The sequence below is a fragment of the Brassica napus genome, chromosome C5 (genome assembly GCF_020379485.1).
Source record: "Brassica napus cultivar Da-Ae chromosome C5, Da-Ae, whole genome shotgun sequence".
NCBI classification, from domain to species: Eukaryota; Viridiplantae; Streptophyta; class Magnoliopsida; order Brassicales; family Brassicaceae; genus Brassica; species Brassica napus.
The window spans coordinates 6,805,443-6,826,832 of NC_063448.1; the positions used below are offsets into that span (position 1 = coordinate 6,805,443).

Consider the following 21,390-nt stretch of genomic DNA (forward strand, 5'->3'; position numbering starts at 1 on the left):
TTTTCCAATTGAAATTGTTGACATTTGGGTCGTTTTCATATAAAATTACAATTGGGCCTGGTCCGAGAGTTAGTTGGGTTTTGAAACTTATGAAATGGAATTTGACTTTGATAATTACAATGTAATTTGTTGTTAGTCTCGTTATCTATTTTGATCTTATATATGGTATGATGTGATTTTTTGTATTTTCCATTGTTTTGCTTTTTATATATATATATATATATAAATATTTCGTTTGATCTTCTTTTTTCGCCAAGAAAGAAGTACATTCAATATTTGAAACTTTGAATAATTTATATTTTTATGAAATAGTTGAAATAATATTAATGGTATTGTGACCACCAGTACTAATTTAACTACATTGTTATGATCAGTTTTTAAAATATATTGTATATTTTTTTATTGTATATATTTTGTTATTGTAATTAATATATATATACATCAAACGAAATATTTATATATATATATATATATATATATATATATATATATATATATATATATATATATATTTTTAAATAGACATATACTTGGGATTTGGGTGTAATGTAAATTTTATGTAGATTTAGCATAGTTTAATACGTATAGCATTTTTAATTTAATAATACTGGTATAGCATACCAAAGACGCGTATTAAATATTTGGAGGTCAATATGAGATGTTTTTGGTAAAATGACCCTAATACCCTAGATATATAAAAATTTAAAAATAAAAAACCTAAAAAAATAGAAAAATAAATATTTTTTTTAAGTTTTAGATTATATGTTTTCAAATTCGAAAATTTTTAAAAAATATTTTAAATTTTTTCGATTTTTTTTATTTTATTTTTGTAATTCGAAAATAATTTTTGAAACTATTTTTAAAATTTTTATTTTCAAATTTTAAATATTTATTTTTTATTTTATAAAATTTCAAATCTCAAACTCAAATCTCCACCACTTAACTCTAAAATTTCACCTTTAGTATGACTCTATATTTAACTCTAAAATAGAGTAATTCTATTAATTTTATGTAGTATATTTTCCTAATCCTGGAAATAACAAAATCAAAAACATTCGTTCTACAATTTGTGTAGTTGAGTTTTATATGGCCGGAACAAATATATGCATCTAAGTAATAATATTAAAAAATTTAAAGAATAATATTAATATAAGCTATGAGCAATATCTGTCACTTTCTCAATCTATATAGTAGGGTTTTTTATATATGATGATCATCCGTTTGCAATATCATATTATTGAAGAAACAAACATGCATGTATTTCTTATCTTATTATATAAACCTTAGTTTTTTAAAATTGCTAAGTAACATGATCGCGACACATGACAATTATTGAAGAAAAGAGTATTAGGCCTGGAGTACTCTTAACTGGGCCTGAGCTTAGTTTCTTTATGAATATGATAATGATGATCATCTGTTTGCAATATCATTTCTATCATCATGCAAGTTATAACATAGAATAATGATCCTATATAATCACTTTCAAAACAGGGCTGACTTTTTAGTCAAGGTGGTATTAGAAAAAAGGTGATAAAGAATACAGAATTGAGTAGTAAGGAAAACTTTGATAGTGAGTAAGGATTTGTTTTACCTCCAGTATCCACAGGGGTGGTAGGAGGCTCGCTCTCCATTCTCCGTACGTGTAGAAGCGTTTTCGAACGTGTAGCCAAGAAGGTTTGAGATTTCCTTGTGCTGTGTTTCTTGAAAGACTTTTCTCGCTATGAGGAAGATGGAAATTGGATGTGATTATTACTTACGTTTTGGAAAAAAAATTTAATCATACCAATGCGGTGCAATAAGTTTGTCAATCACGTCGTTTATGGTAAGTTTGTAAACGTTACGATTTAGGTAATATTATGTTTTCTTCTTTACCTTATGTGATTATAAAGATGGAAATTGGATGTGATTTAGGTAATTTAGTTTCTTATGTTTGATTAGCCGGTAATTAGGTGTATAGTCAATCCTTAAGGCTATGTCGTGTATCCTTATTACAATTTAACCAAATTCATATAAATTTTGTATGATGCTACATGGTTGCTCAAAACCAAAACCGTAAATGCTTAGAACACATTTTTTTTTCTTAAAAAATCTATTTGTGAATGCATTTGTAAATGTACAATGCAAGACATAAAACAATCAAATTCGTGAAAGCTTCAAATCCAACAAAACTAAGAAGTTCAAACATCAAACTTAAGGTAAAAACATTAAGCAGAGACAACATAGATTGTAAGAAAGATAGTTTAATGTTGCAAAAACAAAGTCTGAGATTAAAAAAAAAAACAAAGCATAGAGTTTTAGTAACCATAAAACCACGATTCAACACATCCTAGCCACATCTGGCTCGCTTGGGATCTTCTGCCTCAACATTATCAGCAGCCTTCTTCACTATCCCAATGCATGTGGAAGGATCACCATCAGCAACTCCCTTCTGCAAAGTTTCTTGCAAAGTTTCTTGGGCTTCTGGTACAATCATATTTCCTTCTAAATTGCCTTCAACTTCTTGATCTTCTGGGGGGAGGACCTTTGTCACAGTCAAAGCTTGGGTCTTGCCTGTCAAATTGTGATCTGATACCTTCACAATGAATTTGCGAGTCTGTCCAATGGTACCGATAAGAGCCTGAGGTACCGGAACCAAGTGGTCATCTTCTACATTCTCATTAGCCTAATATACATTAAACAATTGTCACTATATATATCTAGCTATCTTGGAGAATATAGTTTCAAATAACAGAAGCACACAGGTTTGTAAGTACCTCGAAATAACTCGCAACCAACTCTGAAGCTTTCCTTCCAGATAACTCATGTCCAGCATCACCGAGGAGCACAAAAGACGCCTGATCATCATTATCATGCACGGAGATCTTGGCCAGGTACTTGTGTCATGCGCAGAGTTATAATGAGTGCATTAAAGTATAAGAATAAGTACAGCTGAGTCACTTACTGTGCAACACCAACAATATCGGTTTTCCCACATTTCTTACACATAAGGGTGGTAGGCCCTTTGGTTGCCTTAGTGTTGCACCCACCACAGCCTATGTAATACCAGGATGAACCGTGTGCAACATCAGCAATGGTTGCTATGCACTCAAACCAAGCAACCTGCAAGATGTTAAACAATTAAATAAGAGATTAAGACTATCATATTGAATGCGTTATTCATTGATACTATATAACCTTGGCATCTTCCTGCTTCATATAGGAAAAGAGCTCGCCTATGGTCATTGTCTCAGTCTTAGTGAGAACTTCTGCATTAACTCTGTTGGCAACAGCTAAGTTCGCGTTCATCATGAAGCCAACATCCAAACATCAAATACAATGTGGAATAACAGCGGCCAAAAATTAAATAAAGAATGCTTACCAAGTGAGATACTCTTCGGTTGCTTGAACATCAGTGTCCAAAAATACACGTGATGGCATCATAGAGGAGAGAGCTAGGGCACCTATAACAGATCCATTGTTATAATACAGATGCAAAGTTATAATGTAAAATTAGATGTAGAAATATGTATATCTCTAATATTTGCTATCTCCGAACCTATCGGTTACTCATAGCTAATATGCCCTAACTTATACCAAAAGTAGTTCTACTACCAAAGCTAACCTAACCAGATAAGATTCCTTGACCATCCTATGTACTGCTTAAACAAAAAAAAAGTGGCTAATACGGACCTCCAAATCGTTTCGGGTTTAAAGTAGTGACTAAAACAACACGTGCGGTTCCTCCAGATGCTTTAAATTTCTCACTAAAATCCGAGGCAGCCTTGTCCCATAGGTACAACTTCATCACCGGACCACTATAACATACAAAACACGTGTGTTAAGAGAGACAACATATGAATATAAAAAAATACAGATTAGCTTACTCATGTGTTTGAACATGGAGTAGGACACGGCGTGATGAAGCTATCTCGGGATCATCTAGCATGAGACTATCACTGAGAACCTGCCCATTCACAAGCTTGATGTGGCCAACATAATCTGCAAGATAAAACAAACAAACTCAATGCTTTATATATCATAAACCCAACAATGAAGCCTAAAATTGTAAGTGTAGATCAAAACATTATCCTAGACAAAGAATGCTGAACATACTTGATCGATTTAAACACATTATATAACAGTGGGAACTTACCTAAAGATCCCCTCTCAAGTTGCAGGCAGCATCGAACTCTTCATATCCATGGATCCGGAACCGGTCCTCAGGGAAATAAACCGGACTGTCCGTTAGATCAGAGAGGACAGAAGTCGATGAGAATGTGATGGTGAAACTTGGTTCCGCAACATGATACAAAGTCTTGTTGTTAGACCCAAAAAAACTGTTGAGTCTGTAAATGCCACCAGCTCTCATGTGTGGCAAATAAGTATCTATCCTCCCAGCTGGGATGAAACCCTGGATGACAGTCTCCTGTTATCATCAGTAAAGAAATTAAATCAGAAATGCTAGACAGGAAATCTTGGAAACGCATCAACAACAAAATTATAGTTACTGTACTATCAACAAAAGCAAACACTTGCTATAAATTCATTAAAAAATAAAATAATAGAACGATAAGTTTGAATCTAAAATATTTATCAGCATCTTGTCTGAACAATTTCTAAACTAAACTGTGAGCAAGAATTCGGGTTATACCTCTTGGTCGATGAGAAGCATCTCGAGACCGATAAGCACCTTTGACACAACAGTTCGAGCTTCCCAAAAGTGGATCAACCGAAACCTCAGCTCGCCGTCATGAGGTCCGTATTTCACATCTTTGAAAGCCATCACTTCGGCAGAGACAATGGCTTTTCCCCTGACGCCAGAGGAGACAGCGGCTTTGCCTCTAACACCTGAAGAGACACCAGTCTTCGTGCTGTGAATGATCGTACCTGCATAGGAATTCAAACGTTGCCATCACCAAAAAAGGGAACTAAAAATCCACAATTTCACATGCTTTTCTATTTCCTGTAGTATAAAAATTATCTATTAAAAAAAAATTATTTTGTTCATCTCATTGTTTTAAACCACATAGCTTCAGACTCTCTATTTTTTTTATGGTAATCAAACGGATTCTATAATTTCATAAGGAAATATAAGGGTTCTTACCATTGAAATTCTTCGATTTAGGTACGCCGATCAAGACGCCGGAAGAGACAGCGGTTTTGCCGCTGACTTTGGTCAGACCGGAGGTGACCGACGCTTCGCCTTTGGCTTGCTTCGAGTGGGGATCGCCTATTGAGTGGCCGGATGAGAGATAGGTGTTCCGATGGGTTTGATTGGTCCGGGAGAGGAGTCAGACTCAACGCCTTTTGGTTTCTCGGAGGTGGATTTTCCGTTGGAACTCATTGCAACGAAGCTTAATCGAAATAAGACTCAGATCAAGAGTTGTATAAACAAAATCTGAAAGAGAAAAGGCGGATTAAGAGTTTTATAAACTAAATCTGAAGGAGAAAAGCAAAACGAATCCATAAATGAGAGTAAAGAGAGAACGAAGTGGAAGATGTATTGATTGTTTAGGGGTCAGATCGTGAAACAGATCAAAGAAGACGAAGAGCAAAGGGATGAAGAATCGACAAAGGGGATGAAGAATTGATTTGGGTTATTAGGGTTTGAGAAATGCGAAAGGGAGAGGTCGAAATGGTTTGGTCGCCGTCTGTGTCTTTCTATGGTCTGAGGGGCTTGAGGCCCATTCGTATCAAACACGGTTGTTTAAAAAAACACGGTAAACCCAAGAAAGGCAAGACACATGTGACATGGCAAAAACATGCTCTCTGATTGGCTGATTAAATTGTCCTACGTGGACATGCTGGTTGAGGCTGATATTCAGCTTTTATTACTTATATTGATGTTATATTCATCTTGGTTAGTGTTTTCTTTTTAGGGTATAGGGTTTGAAAAAGAAGATGATGATTTTGATGGGGTTTTCATATGGTATAGGGTTTGATCATGGAGATATTTCGATGGGCTGAACATTCATTTCTGTTTGGATTTAAAAAATGCCTGGACTTACTCGGCAATGGGCTTAAAAATGATTTGATATGCTTTAAAGATCAAAGACTTCTGATTGGTTTAAAATAACTGGCGACATTAAAAAAAATTTAAAGGCAATGGTAGAAGATCGTAATTAACTTGAAAAGACAGGAGCAGAATCTCAAGAGGATTCTGCTTGCTTTCATAGTATACAGTATAGATTATAAAAAGCGGTCTTGTTAATGAGCTTCACTTAATGGGCCGAGTTTTCTTTCTTGCCATGCGATACGTTGAAATAATTAACATGTAGCGTCTAATCGGAAAGAATGAGTAGACCAAAAAACAGAGAACCAAGAGAAGTATTTGTCTGTATTACATTGCATCCACAAAGATACCAAAAAATATATTTTAATATTTTTGGTTTGATTAAAGTGTCGACCATTATATATTGCATTTTGTAAAGCAGACAACATATATGTAGGTGTCATGTATAATCTAAATATAATTTAAATAAGCTTATTATGAACAATGATTTACATTTCTATTTATCTATATGTTATATTCATCTTGGTTAGTGTTTTCATTTCAGGGTATAGGGCTTGAAAAAGAAGATGATGATTTTGATGGGGTTTTCATATGGTATAGGGTTTGATCATGGAGATATTTCGATGGGCTGAACATTCATTTCTGTTTGGATTTAAAAAATGCCTGGACTTACTCGGCAATGAGCTTAAAAAAGATTTGATATGCTTTAAAGATCAATGACTTCTGATTGGTTTAAAATAACTGGCGACATTAAAAAAAAAAAAAAAGCAATGGCAGAAGATCGTAATTAACTTGAAAAGACAGGAGCAGAATCTCAAGAGGATTATGCTTGCTTTCGTAGTATATAGTATAGATTATAAAAAGCGGTCTTGTTAATGGGCTTCAGTTAATGGGCCGAGTTTTCTTTCTTGTCATACGATACGTTGAAACAATTTACATGTAGCATCTAATCGGAAAGAATGAGTAGACCAATAAACAGAGAACCAAGAGAAGTATTTGTCTGTATTACATTACATCCACAAAGATACCAAAAGATATATTTTAATATTTTTGGTTTGATTAAAGTGTCGACCATTATATATTGCATTTTGTAAAGCAGACAACATATATGTAGGTGTCATGTATAATCTAAATATAATTTAAATAAGCTTATTATGAACATTGATTTACATTTCTGTTTATCTATATGTTATATTCATCTTGGTTAGTGTTTTCATTTCAGGGTATAGGGCTTGAAAAAATAAGAAGATGATTTTGATGGGGTTTTCATATGGTATAGGGTTTGATCATGGAGATATTTCGATGGGCTGAACATTCATTTCTGTTTGGATTTAAAAAATGCATGGATTTACTCGGCAATGGGCTTAAAAACAATTTGATATGCTTTGAAGATCAAAAACTTATGATTGGTTTAAAATAACTGGTGACATTAAAAAAAATTTTAAAGGCAATGGCAGAAGATCGTAATTAACTTGAAAAGACAGGAGCAGAATCTCAAGAGGATTCTGCTTGCTTTCGTAGTATATAGTATAGATTATAAAAATCGGTCTTGTTAATGAGCTTCACTTAATGGGCCGAGTTTTCTTTCTTGCCATGCGATACGTTGAAATAATTAACATGTAGCGTCTAATCGGAAAGAATGAGTAGACCAAAAAACAGAGAACCAAGAGAAGTATTTGTCTGTATTACATTGCATCCACAAAGATACCAATGTGAAATTATTCATTTTTATATATTACGAAAATCCATAGGACAAAGACACATATTTATTTCTCAATCTTAGGTAAACATAACAAGAACACTCAAGTTTTCCGGTTATCACAACCATCAGAATCTGTCATTTAAGTCTTTATCATTCATAGATTATAAGCTTGAGAGCTTCTCCATCAACCAACTTCTTGATCGTTCTAATGTTTCGTATCCCTTCGTGACTAATAGGCTTGTATAGTCGCGGATGTTCAGCATCCACACACTCACTTGGTGGTTCCATATCAGTCGTTGGTCCTAGTAAAAACGAGGCGATAGAAAACCTCTCGGTTGCTTCATTGCATTGCACTCTATGCTTCAAATTGCATAATCTTCCGTTGCTCCAGATTGTAGCCATGTCCCCAAGGATGATAGCAAGCGTGTTTGGCATCGGGCTTATGGGAAAGAACTTTCCTGAAGCATTGTCCATGGCTTCAAGTCCACCAACATTCTCATCGGCTTGAAGAATCGTCAAGAAACCAGAATCTGTGTGTAGGTGAAACCCCAGTTTCCCGACTGCTTCGGGTTTAAAATGATATTTGTTAATCCGCAACTGGCTCGGCCATCCTTTGAAGAAGTCAGTCTCAGCCAAACCGTAACTCTCTGCTAACCTCCTTGCTAAATCCTTTGCAAGTCCATCAGTAGATTTGGCATACTTCACCATAATCTCCCTGAAACCTCAAATCCCATCAGTAAATAAATTTAGAAGAACAAACCCTTTCCAACGAGACTCGAACCTATAACCCCTTTAAACACTTACTACATAATCTAGGTCAACTACGAGTTGATACATGAACCCTTTTAAGACCAGCAAAAATAAAGAGAAACCTTTGATCTGCGGAAGCGTCAAGCTGGTCACAAAAAGTATCGACAGCTTGAGGAGAAGCCATGTCATAGAGACCAAATGTTTCATAGTAAGGATTGATATCATATGGAGCCCTGTAACCAATCCCTAGTAACACATCAGTGTTGCGCACTTTCACCTCGTGTGGACGTTCGAAGAGATCCATAATGGTCTTCTTCATCTCAGACATCAAAGACAATGAAACTCCATGGTTCATCACCCTAAAGCATCCCCATCTCTCGCTCGCTTCACGGATTTTCTGGTTCAGGATCTTATCTGAAATGACCTCTTCCAAGTCTATCGTCGGAATAACTCCACCGGTCTCCGCCATCATTCTCTTCAATATGGAGAATTTGAAAAGATGTATTTTCTCTACTCAACACCAATCGAAGGTCTAGTGTTTATATAAAGAAGATAATTAGTTTCACCAAAAGACATTTTTTCTGATCAAATCACTAAAGTAGTCTGAATTCGATAAAGAAGTGCAGTGAATCAGAAGAAAAGGTTTTTTTTTTATATAATCTTCAACTGACTAATGATCTAAAACGTGACGATTCTGACAGTTGAACATCAATTTGCGTTACGATAAGGCTAAATACACAACACGTATCCCTTTTGCTACTTCTAATTACACATCAGTTATGTCTGAAACTGAAGAAAACTCAGTAATGAATTAGGCTGAAAGAAATAAAACACAATATGATTTTGATTTATTCTGGGTAAACCATCAGTTACGTCTCAATGTGACTTTCTTCTTTATACAACTAATAGAAGAATGAAAGTTAGTAACCGATGTTTCCACGCGTACAATAAAACAAAGAACGATTTTCACGCACCTAGTTCTAAAGAAATCTTCTTTTTTTTTGAGCAACTAGTTCTAAAGAAATCTTCAAAATGCATGAATTCGGTATCCAAGTCTAGCTGGATATACACCTGATGTGAAATTCATTTTCTTTTCTGGTTAACACATGGGGGTTACTCAATAGTATGTATACTAGGTAATAACTCACGTCTTGCGCAAAATGTGATTATTAGTTTCGTTTAATTTGGATATTGGTTCGGTTTTAGGTTGTTTTTTTTGTTTTTAATCTCCTAAAATATAAATATCATTTTAAATCAATATTTATTTGGTTTGTTCGGTTAAAATATTTGATTTTTTGGTTTTTTTCTTGTGATAATCAAAAATTACTATTATTTGTTTGTTTTCATGTTATGAATCTTAGATAGTCGAACCAATGGTTTAATATTATAGTTTCTAAACGGATAATAGTTAAAAAAAAGAAAAGAAAATTATTAAGACAAATCATTTTACTACAATTTGGTCGATAGTGAAAGAAGCATTAAGAAAAAAAATATTTTAACTTCCAAAAAAATTAGATATTTCAGTTGTGGTAAATACTTAGTTATAAAGTGCTAACGTCAATGTGCACATGTATGTGTATGTAAAAGTATATAAAGATGGTTGATAAATATATAAAGATACTGTTAATTAATATTAAATAATATTTTTTCAAAATAATACATGAATAATAAAATTCTTAAAACGAAATTATTTAAAAACAAAATATTGTAAAATTTATATAAACTATAATATATAACTTATATATAATTCTTTAAATATATGTATATATATATGCATATAACTGATCAAATTGGATATCAATTCCTATAAATACAGATATTTGCGATTTACTTTTTTTAACAGATATTGCATTTTAGTATTTGATTTGCTTCGTAGAGTAACAGATATCCGGATTTTTCGGTTCGAATCAAAACGGATAACGAATCGAATCAAAATTTATGAATAATTTGTCCAGCTCTATTCATAAACAGTAAAAATAACGTAAAAAGAACCATGCATGTGAGTATATTAAAAAAAACGTAAAGTACATAGTGTGAATGCATTTATTATAATGATTGGCTGAGAAACTCTCTACATGTAACATGTGTCCATTTTAGTGTGAACTCATTTATTACAATGCTTCTACACGTGACATGTATCCAGTTTAGTGTGAACGTATTTATTACAATGATTCTCATTTAATATATAAGGGATGTTTTACGTCCTAATAAATCTTAAATATACACATAATGTAGATACTATTCCATTTAATATACATACATATATATGCAAAATCCACAAAGTTCTTAAAATGTATTTGAAATATCCAACTTCTTAAGTGTTGAAATATTTAATGATGCTGTTTCATCAGCGCTCTTTCATTACTAAAACGCACGAGGTAAAAGCATCATTATCCCAAATACTCATTTAGGGTCTCTTAGCTATGTTTTAATACTTTTAAGCAATAAATGTGTGTTAAGAGACTCCGTTAAGAGACCCGAACATTTATGTGCTCCAATGCAAGTCTCTTAATTAAGAGTTTTTAAAAAATATATTAAAAGGTTAGATAAGAATGATAGAAGGTGAGAATGGATTTTGACTTTGGTGAATAAAAGGTTTGATGAGAATGATAGAAGGTGAGAATGGAACTTGTTTGGTGAATAAAATGTTTGTTGAGAATGGAAGTTGTTTGGTGACTTTGTGAATAAAATGTGACGCAAATACAAGATACAAAAGACAAACTGAAGCTGCACGCAAGCAAAATTATATAGAGAAGGTGAAAAGATACCAGATACAAAGATCAGTGTGAAGCCGTAGAGCACAACTCAATGTTTATAAGATCAAAAGGTTAAGCAAAGAAGAAAACAAAATAAGAAACCTTGTCGGAGTTTCTTTATAATAACATTGGCATCTGGCATTGTTCCAACAAATACGCCACCAGGACGAAGAAGCGCTGAGACATTAGCCAAAGCTCGTCGTGCACGTGCCTCAGTAGTCCATGAGTAGTGCATAGCAAACTACAATTTAAAAATGACTTAGGATCTTTAACTACACAATTGACCTCATTCCACCAAACGCTACTCGCATAAAACAAAATTCAATACATCTATCATCTGGAATAACTAATTTGGAACAGCCTAGTTACAAAGTCGAAGTATATTCCGTGACCAGTGTAACCAAACATGTTATATGAAAACTCATACAGAATCTTGAGGGGATACAGGTAAATGAAATAGAACAAACCTGGCAACTGCAGATATCAAAAGGGGCATCCTCCTCAAGAATCTTGTCTAGTTCAACCTGCAACCAGTGAGTTTGAGTTCACTGATACACATCTGCATCTGATAGTATCTGTCTTAAACTACTAAAGGAGCTGACCTTATGTAATGAATCAGCAGAAGACATTAACTTTGTGGATCAACGTTTCTTTCAATACTTGTGATTACAAACCTTTGTTGAGACGAACAGGCATACCCTGCTTCCTTAGAAACGGTTCCATCTCATGCGTGAATTGTTCTAGAGGACCTTCCTTCAGCTCAACCTGATCAATTCAAAACAGAGTTGTTCAGTAATTAAGATTAAATGAAACATACAAAGTACTTGAAATAACGGGGTCAATCTTGTTTGTTGATCTAGAGACAAGCATATATAAAGCTGGCATTAGTTCTATTTACATATCGTTTCTACTGCAGTGCTTCCGGTCCTTGAAAAGTCTGAATCCTCATAAGCGTTCTGCAATGCAATAAGAATTAAGTATTTTGAGCTGTTACTAAAACAATAAGCAAAGCCACGAGATAAATGGATACATTTCAAGCCCCTCAAATAAATTTACCTTTCGACCTCTTCTTTTGGCATATCTGTAACAAGAAGTCCAGCATCACCATGAAGCAGCTGAAACAACATTCCACAACATATGTTAAAATGTAAATGGCTGTAAAAAAAAGCTAAATAATATAAGACATCCATCATAAGCAGCAGAGCACACAAACTTGGAGACTTTAAAGATGCCAGGACGGATTTCATCAGAAGCCGAACGACCAAGAGCAACCTGCATCACTTTGTTCGAACCGAGGAAGAACCTGAACCAATAAGAAACCAAACAATATCACTAAACAACAAATCAAAGATTGAATGAAACCGATGCTAATCTATTCATGATTACAACAAAATAGAGAAACATACCTTCCATTGTGTCTAAACTGGTTTCTAAATTCCTTGAATTTGATATTTCTCATGTTTTCAAAAGAGAAAATGTAGACAGAAGTATATTTTTCAACAGCCTCTCGGATTCCATTTACAATAATCTCCTGGGAAAATTGCCAAATATTACTCACAACTTGATTTCAAACACAAAGGTAAACTCAAACTTGAATCAAATGCAAAAGAAACATAAAAGGCTATTGAAATTACAACCAGCCCCTTGTGAACAAACAAAAAAAACAAATTTTTTTTACGTTTCTAACCCCCGTAAGTCGTCTGGTCTAGTTCTACTTAGAAATAATTTAAAAATTTTGTAAAACATATTTTGATAAGTGAAAAATTGAAATCATGTAATTAACATATGTTTTAAGAGATATAAATTAAGATATAATAAAATTTAATTATTTTCAACATAGATGAGTGAAAGTAGTGAGTCATGATATTCTTTGGTTTAGGTTTTGCCAACATATGTTGTAGTATTGTATGTGTTCTTAGGGTTAGATTTTGGAAATTATAAATGTTTTTTTGAAAATTTTAAATTTTACCTAAGTGTGTTTATTTATATGTATAGTAAACACTATTTAAGTAGAACTGCGGCTTTATAACGTGGTTAGTTAGTTAATTTAGTCAATTTAGTTTAGTGGTTAAATTTAGGGTCTGGGACGACTTACTAGTAAGTCGTCTGATGTACAGTATTCAACAGAGTAAGTCGTCCAAACCGGACCGAACCTTTAATTTTACAATGTAATTTTAAACCTAACCGGATTATTTACCGGCCATATATAAGGTGTGTTTTTTTATTCACTGTTTCGCGAAAATCAGAAAACCCTAACGCCGTTTCTCTCAAAGGCGATTTCGAAGGTGATTTCCGTCGATTCTCTCTAATCCATCGTTCTCATCATTCTCACCGCCGGTTATCTCTCCGCCGTTATCACCGTCGTTCTCACCACCGTTCTCACAGTCGCTTCCTCTATTTAAGATCCGAGAGGAAACCCTAGCGCGCATTCTCTCAGAGGCGTCTCGTTAAACTCCGCCGCCGGTAAGTTATATCTCTTACTGTCGAGTGATTGATTGAGGAAAAGATGAACATAAAACTGGAAGTCTTTCAGCTGGAAAACTTGCCAGACGACTTAATTATAAGTCTTTGATTGTTTGAGATGGTTGTCTTTGATTGTTTTGCAGGCAAAAAAATGGAGATGCCAGAACTCCCCCGTAGGATATATACATTAGGGGAAGAGCCCCCCGTAGTGCATAGCATTTCGTATCATACTTGTTGGACGTTGCATGCTGCTTTAAATAAAGCTCTTCATGATGACGAATATGAAGAGCTGAAGGAGTCGAAGTTGGGAGTTTTCATCAAGTTCCAAGAGCTGGGATTTAATTGGGCTTCAAGGCTGGTTCACTACATGCTCGGTTTCCAGCTGGACCTAAAGAAGAAGTATGAGCTGTGGAGTCTCGTTGGTCCAGAACCTGTGAGGTTTTCACCGTTAGAGTTTGAAAACCTCACTGGTCTAAACTGCGAGTACATCGAGGACCTTGAGAGACGTCACTCTGTTGTTACAAAGGAGTTGACTTCTTTTTGGGAGATGTTGGGAGTTCATGTCAAAGCTGGGCCATCTACTCAGAAGATAATAGCAGCACTTGAGAGATGCGAAGGGTGGTCTCGGGATGATCGCAAGCGGCTCGCGTACCTTGCCATCTTCACTGGATACATTGAAGGGAGAAATTATTCAACCCCTACACGGGTTAGTCTGGCAAGGCTAGTGATGGAGCTAGAACGGTTTGAGAATTATTCATGGGGGAGAGTCGCGTTTAAGGTGCTGATGGACTCTGTGAAGGGCAGAGATATTTCGGGTTGTTACACTATTAATGGGTTTGCGCAAGCTCTCCAGGTCTGGTTGTACACAGCTCTTCCGGAATTGGGTGCTACTTTTGGTAATCCTCTCCCAAACAATCCGTCTCCACCGATACTGGCTTACAAGGGTCACAAAGGACGCAGACAGTTTAAAGAGACTATCCTCAGTTAGGTATATACTTCAATCTGGACGACTTCGCAGAAGACTTATAATTAAGTCGTCTGATAAGTCTTCCAACTGGACGACTTAGTAGAAGACTTATATTAAGTCATCTGGAAAGTCTTCCAGCTGGATGACTTATAATTAAGTCGTCTGGGAAGACTACCCAGACTACTTAATTATAAGTCTTCTATTAAGTCTTCCAGTTGGAAGACTTTCCAGACGACTTAATTATAAGTCGTATACTAAGTCGTCCAACTGGAAGACTTTCCAGACGACTTAGTTATAAGTCGTCTGTGAAGTCTTTTCTTTCCATCTTTCTTAATCTGTCAAATATCTAAGTTCATATCTTCTATTTACTTCAGACTAGGGTGATCAACTTTGTTCAAAAGGACATTGGTCAAATGTTTCCAAAATGGGAGTTTGATGTTGAGGACACACCCGCGGAGAACATAATTAAACTCATGTTTGTGAAGAAACCGTGGAAGTGGACCATGGATTGCTGGGAAGTCACTGGTACTTGGGCATATACAAAGCCGGCGGTTGTGAGTCCAGCGAAGAAAAAGGTAGTGAATGAAGACAGTCCAAGACCTCGGAAGAAAGCTCGTAAAGAGGCACCTGCAGAAGCTAGTGAAGAGGTAGCTGCAGAGGCTAGTGAAGAGGCAGCTGCAGAGGCTAGTGAAGAGGTGACTATGACTGTTGGTGGGTTGACCAAACAGGATATTAAAACCATGTTCAAGGACATAGTTGATGCCATGAGAGAAGGGTTTGGGACGTGCCTTAAGGAGATCAAGTATCTGTCAGAAAGGGTGGAAGCTGTGGAGAAGAAGGTTGGTATCACCACAAAGCAGAAAGGGACATCATCTCAAAACACTATCTCTCCACCTAAACCGAAGCTCGAACCTGGGGTTAGTAACGAATCTTCTCCCAACAAGAGATTGACTAGACAAAGTCTTAAGAATAAGAACTGAAAAGTTGTTTTTGCTTTGTTTCTTGTATGTCAGAACATGTGTGCTTTGTTTATAGTGTATGGATTTTATATATGTATTTTGTTTCATGTTTGAAGACACTCACTGGTTATTATTGTTTGAAATGGATCTTTGGTTATTATTGTATAAACCCATCTTGTATATTGCAGTATGAAAGTGTTAATGAGACGAACGCGGGAAGGAAGAGCTTGGCGGAGGGTATAGGTCCAGATGTGCCCGCAGTTGTGCCCGCAGATGCTAGTTCTTCGAAAGATAAAGCTCTAGAACTGAGCCTTGTTCTATTAGACAAAAATCAACCCACTGTTTCGGATTTACAGAAGAAGGATGCTAGATATCAAGAAAAGAGGGAAGCTGCTTTGGCACTCTGCCGTGCAAAGAGTGATCGAACAAGAAACTTGCTGCCTCACAGCAATCTCCTTATACGGCAAACAGCACGGCCAGAGTGATCATTCCAAATAAAAAGCTTTATCCAGGCTATAATCCTTTTGCACCAATTGACAAGAAGAAGTTGAAGGAGCTCGCTGATTGGTTGAAAACTTGTCCGTAAGTGTTTGCTTTTCCCATAATAGCATGCTTTTCCCATAATAGCTTGCTTTATTCTACAAAAACTGATTGCTTTTCAACATTTTGTGTTTGCAGTCATTATAGAACAGCTCTCGATAAAAAACCACGTAAAAGTAGAACTTGGTGGTATCAAATCCTCCAAACCTCCTTAAAGTGGTTGGAGGACTGTGTAAGTCTTCTGCTATGACTTAGATGACTTACTGATAAGTCGTCTACATAGCCGACTTACCAGACGACTTAATTCGTCTACGAATTACTTGTAAGTCGTCTGGTAAGTCGTCTACGTAGAAGACTTACCAGTAAGTCATCTGATATCTTCTGACTTGTATCCTATTTTATATGCAGCATATTGATGCTTGGATTAATGTGCTGAGGAAGAGGTACGACGCTAACCCACAACATTTCAGGAGCGAGAGAATGTGCTTCCTTGATCATCTCTTTGCTCAGCAATGGAGATTCAGCATCAAGGATTTTAAGGACTCGGAGCCCGATCAGAACGGTTTAGGAAGAAGACTCCCTGGTGGGGCGTGGAATTATTATGCAGGCACTATACCATCATTTTGCCAATCGAACAAGGTTTGGGGGATGGATATTGATGATATCTATGCACCAGTGAACTTCGCCGACACTCATTGGATTGCTATGTGGATATTGATCCCTAAGAGGCACATAGTCGTCTTTGACACCATTTGTTCCAGTATCTCCCCAGACGGGAAGACTATGAGGGATAAGATGGCGGTGGATATATTTCAAGAGCTTCCTGACGCGCATGAGTTCGAAAACAAGGACATGGATGACAACCTGGGTGGGTATGACGGGTGATAAACAGGCTACGTTAGATTAATTTGTATGATAGATTAGGCTGATGTGTGTATTTGAACTTGATCCCTATTTTGTATTTGAACTTGATCCCTATTTTGTAACTATATTCTGCGCAGAAGACTTACAGTTAAGTCGTCTGGAATGTTGGAAGACTTAACTATAAGTAGTCTGGAAAGTCTTCTGAGCAGTGACCTTTTGTAACTATATTTCGGATAATATAAAGGGCAAGACCATCTCAAATTTGTTTGGAAGTGAAATTTGACAAAGAAGTTGACACAGATAAGTTCATAACACAAATTTATAGTACATAAACTAAACACTGGATGACTAACTGGACGACTTAATTGAAGGTCTTCTGGAAGACTAAACACAAGACGACTAACTTGAAGGTCTTCTGGAAGAAAAACCCTGGACGACTAACTGGACGACCTTCTGGACGACTTAATTGAAGGTCTTCTGGAAGACTAAACACTGGACGACTAACTTGAAGGTCTTCTGGAAGAAAAAACCCTGGACGACTAACTGGACGACCTTCTGGACGACTTAATTGAAGGTCTTCTGGAAGACTAATCACTGGACGACTTACATTGTGGTTTCGTATGGCCAGTTTCCTTGCATTTTGAGCATCTATAAACCATGTGTTGCTTCTGGGGTTTGCGTCCTCTCATCCTGGATAGCTCCAACCAAGATTGCCATCTTGATTTCTTCTGTCTTCCCGGACCACGCTTTACATCCGGAGGAAAGCATGTGCGTTCCTCAACTTGTTGTCCAACACAAGGATATATATTCTCTGAATATCCTGCAAACAGAAAATCCTTTGAGTACACTGGACATACAAGTGTGGAGATTTGCAAACCAGCAGATGTTCCACCAGCTATAGCATGAGAGCAAGGTATTTTCTCCACTGCATAGACACCACAATCACACTTTCCATGTTCCAAATCAACCACACAGTCCATTTTCCCACCTTTCACAAAGAATCGCCATCCATCAATTGGTTGTACTGTCATCGTATCCGCTATCTCCGATCGAACAGCAAGCAAATATTCAACACCTCGACTATGTTGAGTTGGGAGACTCAAAGCATCTTCTCTCCTTTTCCAAAACCACTTTCCTAGCTTCTCCCTTATGAACTCCAACAGGAACTGAACCGGAAATCCTCTAGCTCGCTTCAGAGCGGAATTAAAAGATTCATCGATGTTGCTTGTCTTTATGTTGTACCTGTCCCCCTGAAAATAAAGCCTTGACCATAGGCTGACGTCGGCATTCTCCAAATACGTTGCAAGGTCCGGGTTTGTACTCTGTATCTCAGCCATGTACCGGTCAAAATCTGAAACCATATGAGCATAAGCAGCACCTTTCACCAAGTACAAGAGATGTTTCCCTTTATACTTTTTGACAATGTTATCTTGAAGGTGATAATAACATATTCCTCGGGTTGCCCAAGGAAACACCTTATCACACGCACTTTTAATGGCCGCGTGCCGGTCAGAGACTATCACCAGAGGCTGCTCATCAGATACACAACTAGCCAATTTTGTGAAAAACCATTCCCAAGAAGGTTCATCTTCAGCATCTACGATCCCAAAAGTCAATGGAAATATCTGAAAGTTCCCATCTTGTGCGGCTACAACTAACATAACACCTCCATACTTCCCACTTAGGTGAGTCTCATCCACCACAAGGACCCTTCTCTGATACTTAAAACCTTTGATAGAAGCTCCAAAAGAGAGAAATAGATACTTAAATCTATTGATAGAATCAAGTTCTATAGCCGTGATAGAATCGGGATTTGCTAAGGAGATTTGCTCGAGATATGATGGCAGACGCGAATACCCATCTTCTGCTGATCCTCTCACCAATGTTTGTGCATATAAAAGTGCTCTGTATGAGGTGGTGTAATCAAGCGTCATGCCAAACATGTTCTTCATTGCATCAGTGATATGTTGCGGATTCAACCCATCAATGATTCCAACACGATCAATGAAAAGCCTACCAACATACTTCGGAGTACAATGTCTCTGCTGAGCGAGTCGGTCTTCCACTGAGCATGTATGTTTTTCCACATACTTTGTTACCCAAAACGTGTTTGTCCCATTTTTCACACTCGCTCTGACCTTCCATTGACAACCACTAACCGGACATGTTGTCACAAGGAGAGTTTTCGTTGACTTGTATATTCTGAAGGAGAACCTAAACCTCACTGCTATCAACCGCAGCTCTGAAAGCAGTGCATCCTTGCTAACAAAACTCTGGTTGACATAGATACTGTTACCATTCGATCTTCCTCCTTCAATCTTTTTGATATCTTCAAAACACATATCATCATCTTCCTCATCCTCATCTTCAACATTTCCAAAAACATTGTAATCCTCACCATTCTCGTCCGCTTCAGCAACAATAGAGATACCAGCATCCTCCTCCCCCATTGTCCTCCTCCCCATCGTCCTCCTCCCCATCATGATTTTCATCTTCAACCAAATCATCATCATCTTCAAAACATTCATCAGCTTCATCATCTTCTTCCCTGAACTCTGAAACCGTTTCCACCTTGCTACGGCTTGATACACAAAGCCGTACACCATGCATTTTGGTTATCTCGAGCAAGTTTCGAACTTGTCTATCACTTTGTAACATGAATAGGAGGGTTGTCTGGAGCCTGCATCATTTCTGCTGGTAATGAGTAGGTTATCTCCACAGATTATGTGCTCATGTCCAGGTTATAATCTTCTTGAGCCATTGCAAGAAGTTCAGCATGTGTCGAACCTTCCCCCAAAAAAATGATTCTCGCTCCTTTGACATTATCAACCACAAAATCTCAACGGCAATCGTTCAACAACCATTCTCCATACACTGCATGTAACTGACGCATCATCTACAAAAATTCAAAATAAAACACATTAGTAAACATAGAGAAAATGAAAGTTTACTAAACATTGTCGCAGACGACATACCAGTAAGTCGTCTGGGAGACTTACAAGTAAGTCGTCCAAACAGGTCATTTTTGCAATTGAATTTTAAATAGGACGGCTTACAAGTAAGTCGTCCAGCTTTCTTTGTTAAAAAAAAAAAACCTAGACGGCTTACCAGTAAGTCGTCTAGGATAAACGAGTTAGTTTTGTATATGACCGAATTGTGTCAAATATTTGACTTTTTCTGAACGACTTACCAGTAAGTCGTCTCCGGGAAAAAAAAATTCAATATTTTATTAAAGCTAGACGACTTATTTGTAAGTCTTCTCAGATTAGTTTGCAATTCGAAAAAGAAACTTAAATATTTAACTTTACCCAGATGACTTATTTGAAAGTCGTCCAGGCAGACGACGTACGAGAAAGTCGTCCAAGATAATCAAGGTTTGACCATAATCTAGGAAATAAATCTGGACGACTTTGCTTAACCTGGACGACTTTCAAGTAAGTCGTCTTACTTGACGACTTCCGCGTAAGTCATCTGGGAAAAGTTAAATATTTAAGTTTTATTTTCCAATTGCAAAAGTAACTTGAGATGACTTACAGATAAGTCGTCCAGATTTAATAAAATATTGAAATTTTTGTTTTCCCGGAGACGACTTACTGGTAAGTCATCCAGGAAAAGTCAAATATCTAACACAATTCGGTCAAATGCAAAACTAACTTGTTTATCCTAGACGACTTATCAGTAAGTCGTCTAGGGTATTCTCTAGATTTTCTTTTAATAAACAAAGATGACGACTTAAAAGTAAGTCGTCCGTTTGGCCAGAAGGCTTATCTGTAAGTCTTCTACAGCCAGACTACTTACGGGTAAGTCTTCTACACGAACAGATCTAGAAAAAAATTCAATTTCATACCTTAAACTAGTGAGATAACTTCCTTAGCACACATAGTCTTCTCCAACCACCCAGAATCTCAAACGAAAGTAACCCACCAAGAATAGTATGCTTGAATGGCTCTATCAACCATAAAAAAATTTGAATCAAAAGCTTGAGTTTTTGGATGAATATGGAGGCAAAGTGAAAGAGATGTTGTTTTTAGTTCATAACAAGTGAGAAAGAGAGAGTCTAAATCGAGTTTAGGTGCATTAAGAGCTTCAAATTGGTTGTTCATGGTGGTTGGGGTATTGATGTCAATGGCAATCTTGTAATTACTTGAAAATGATGAGAGTGAGAGAGTAAAAATGTCATTTTCGGAAAGAAAAAAATTTGATGGCATTTTCGTAAATATTATGAACTTGTGGGTGAATAGGACAAAAGAAAAATCCAAAAAAAAACATGGGTTAGTTTTAGGTTTGACTTTGAGTTTTAAGTTAATCTTGCAAAAAGCCATAATCTCTTTGTGCTCTCTTCCTTTCTTCTTTGTCTTCGATAAAGTAACTGCAACAATAACAAAGTTTTAAGCTTT

General features: G+C 36.4%; 2 protein-coding genes and 1 long non-coding RNA gene across 3 annotated transcripts; all 3 read right to left on the reverse strand.

Moving 5' to 3' along the window:
- Positions 1-2,326: 2,326 nt before the first annotated feature.
- On the reverse strand, positions 2,327-5,323 carry LOC125587042. The gene is made up of 11 exons (XM_048757150.1): positions 5,320-5,323; positions 5,084-5,209; positions 4,631-4,866; positions 4,156-4,405; positions 3,864-3,978; positions 3,670-3,794; positions 3,371-3,440; positions 3,175-3,256; positions 2,956-3,099; positions 2,754-2,873; positions 2,327-2,662 (listed from the first exon to the last, which is right to left on the reverse strand). The coding sequence occupies exons 1-11, from the start codon at positions 5,321-5,323 to the stop codon at positions 2,327-2,329; spliced, it is 1,608 nt and encodes a 535-aa protein (XP_048613107.1).
- A 2,434-nt stretch (positions 5,324-7,757) lies between these two features.
- On the reverse strand, positions 7,758-9,005 carry LOC106430970 (2-oxoglutarate-dependent dioxygenase DAO). Its single transcript, XM_013871767.3, has 2 exons — positions 8,567-9,005; positions 7,758-8,409 (listed from the first exon to the last, which is right to left on the reverse strand). Exons 1-2 carry the CDS (start codon positions 8,914-8,916, stop codon positions 7,845-7,847), a joined length of 915 nt encoding a protein of 304 aa, XP_013727221.2. The 5' UTR covers positions 8,917-9,005; the 3' UTR covers positions 7,758-7,844.
- Positions 9,006-11,808: 2,803 nt separating this feature from the next.
- Positions 11,809-12,377, reverse strand: LOC125587477. The gene is made up of 3 exons (XR_007323766.1): positions 12,257-12,377; positions 12,099-12,156; positions 11,809-11,965 (listed from the first exon to the last, which is right to left on the reverse strand). It is a non-coding gene; the product is annotated as an uncharacterized LOC125587477 (long non-coding RNA).
- Between the last annotated feature and the right edge of the window lie 9,013 nt (positions 12,378-21,390).

What these genes read in the sequence shown, in the direction of transcription:
- LOC125587042 (XM_048757150.1), bottom strand. An exon ending in TGCTTCTCATCGACCAAGAG is followed by an intron (nt 4,406 to 4,630) that starts GTATAACCCGAA and finishes TGATGATAACAG; the next exon opens with GAGACTGTCATCCAGGGTTT. An exon ending in TGGTTGCGAGTTATTTCGAG is followed by an intron (nt 2,663 to 2,753) that starts GTACTTACAAAC and finishes AATGTATATTAG; the next exon opens with GCTAATGAGAATGTAGAAGA.
- LOC106430970 (XM_013871767.3), bottom strand. Translation starts at nt 8,916, where the DNA reads ATGATGGCGGAGACCGGTGGAGTTATTCCGACGATAGACTTGGAAGAG. An exon ending in GACGCTTCCGCAGATCAAAG is followed by an intron (nt 8,410 to 8,566) that starts GTTTCTCTTTAT and finishes TTGAGGTTTCAG; the next exon opens with GGAGATTATGGTGAAGTATG.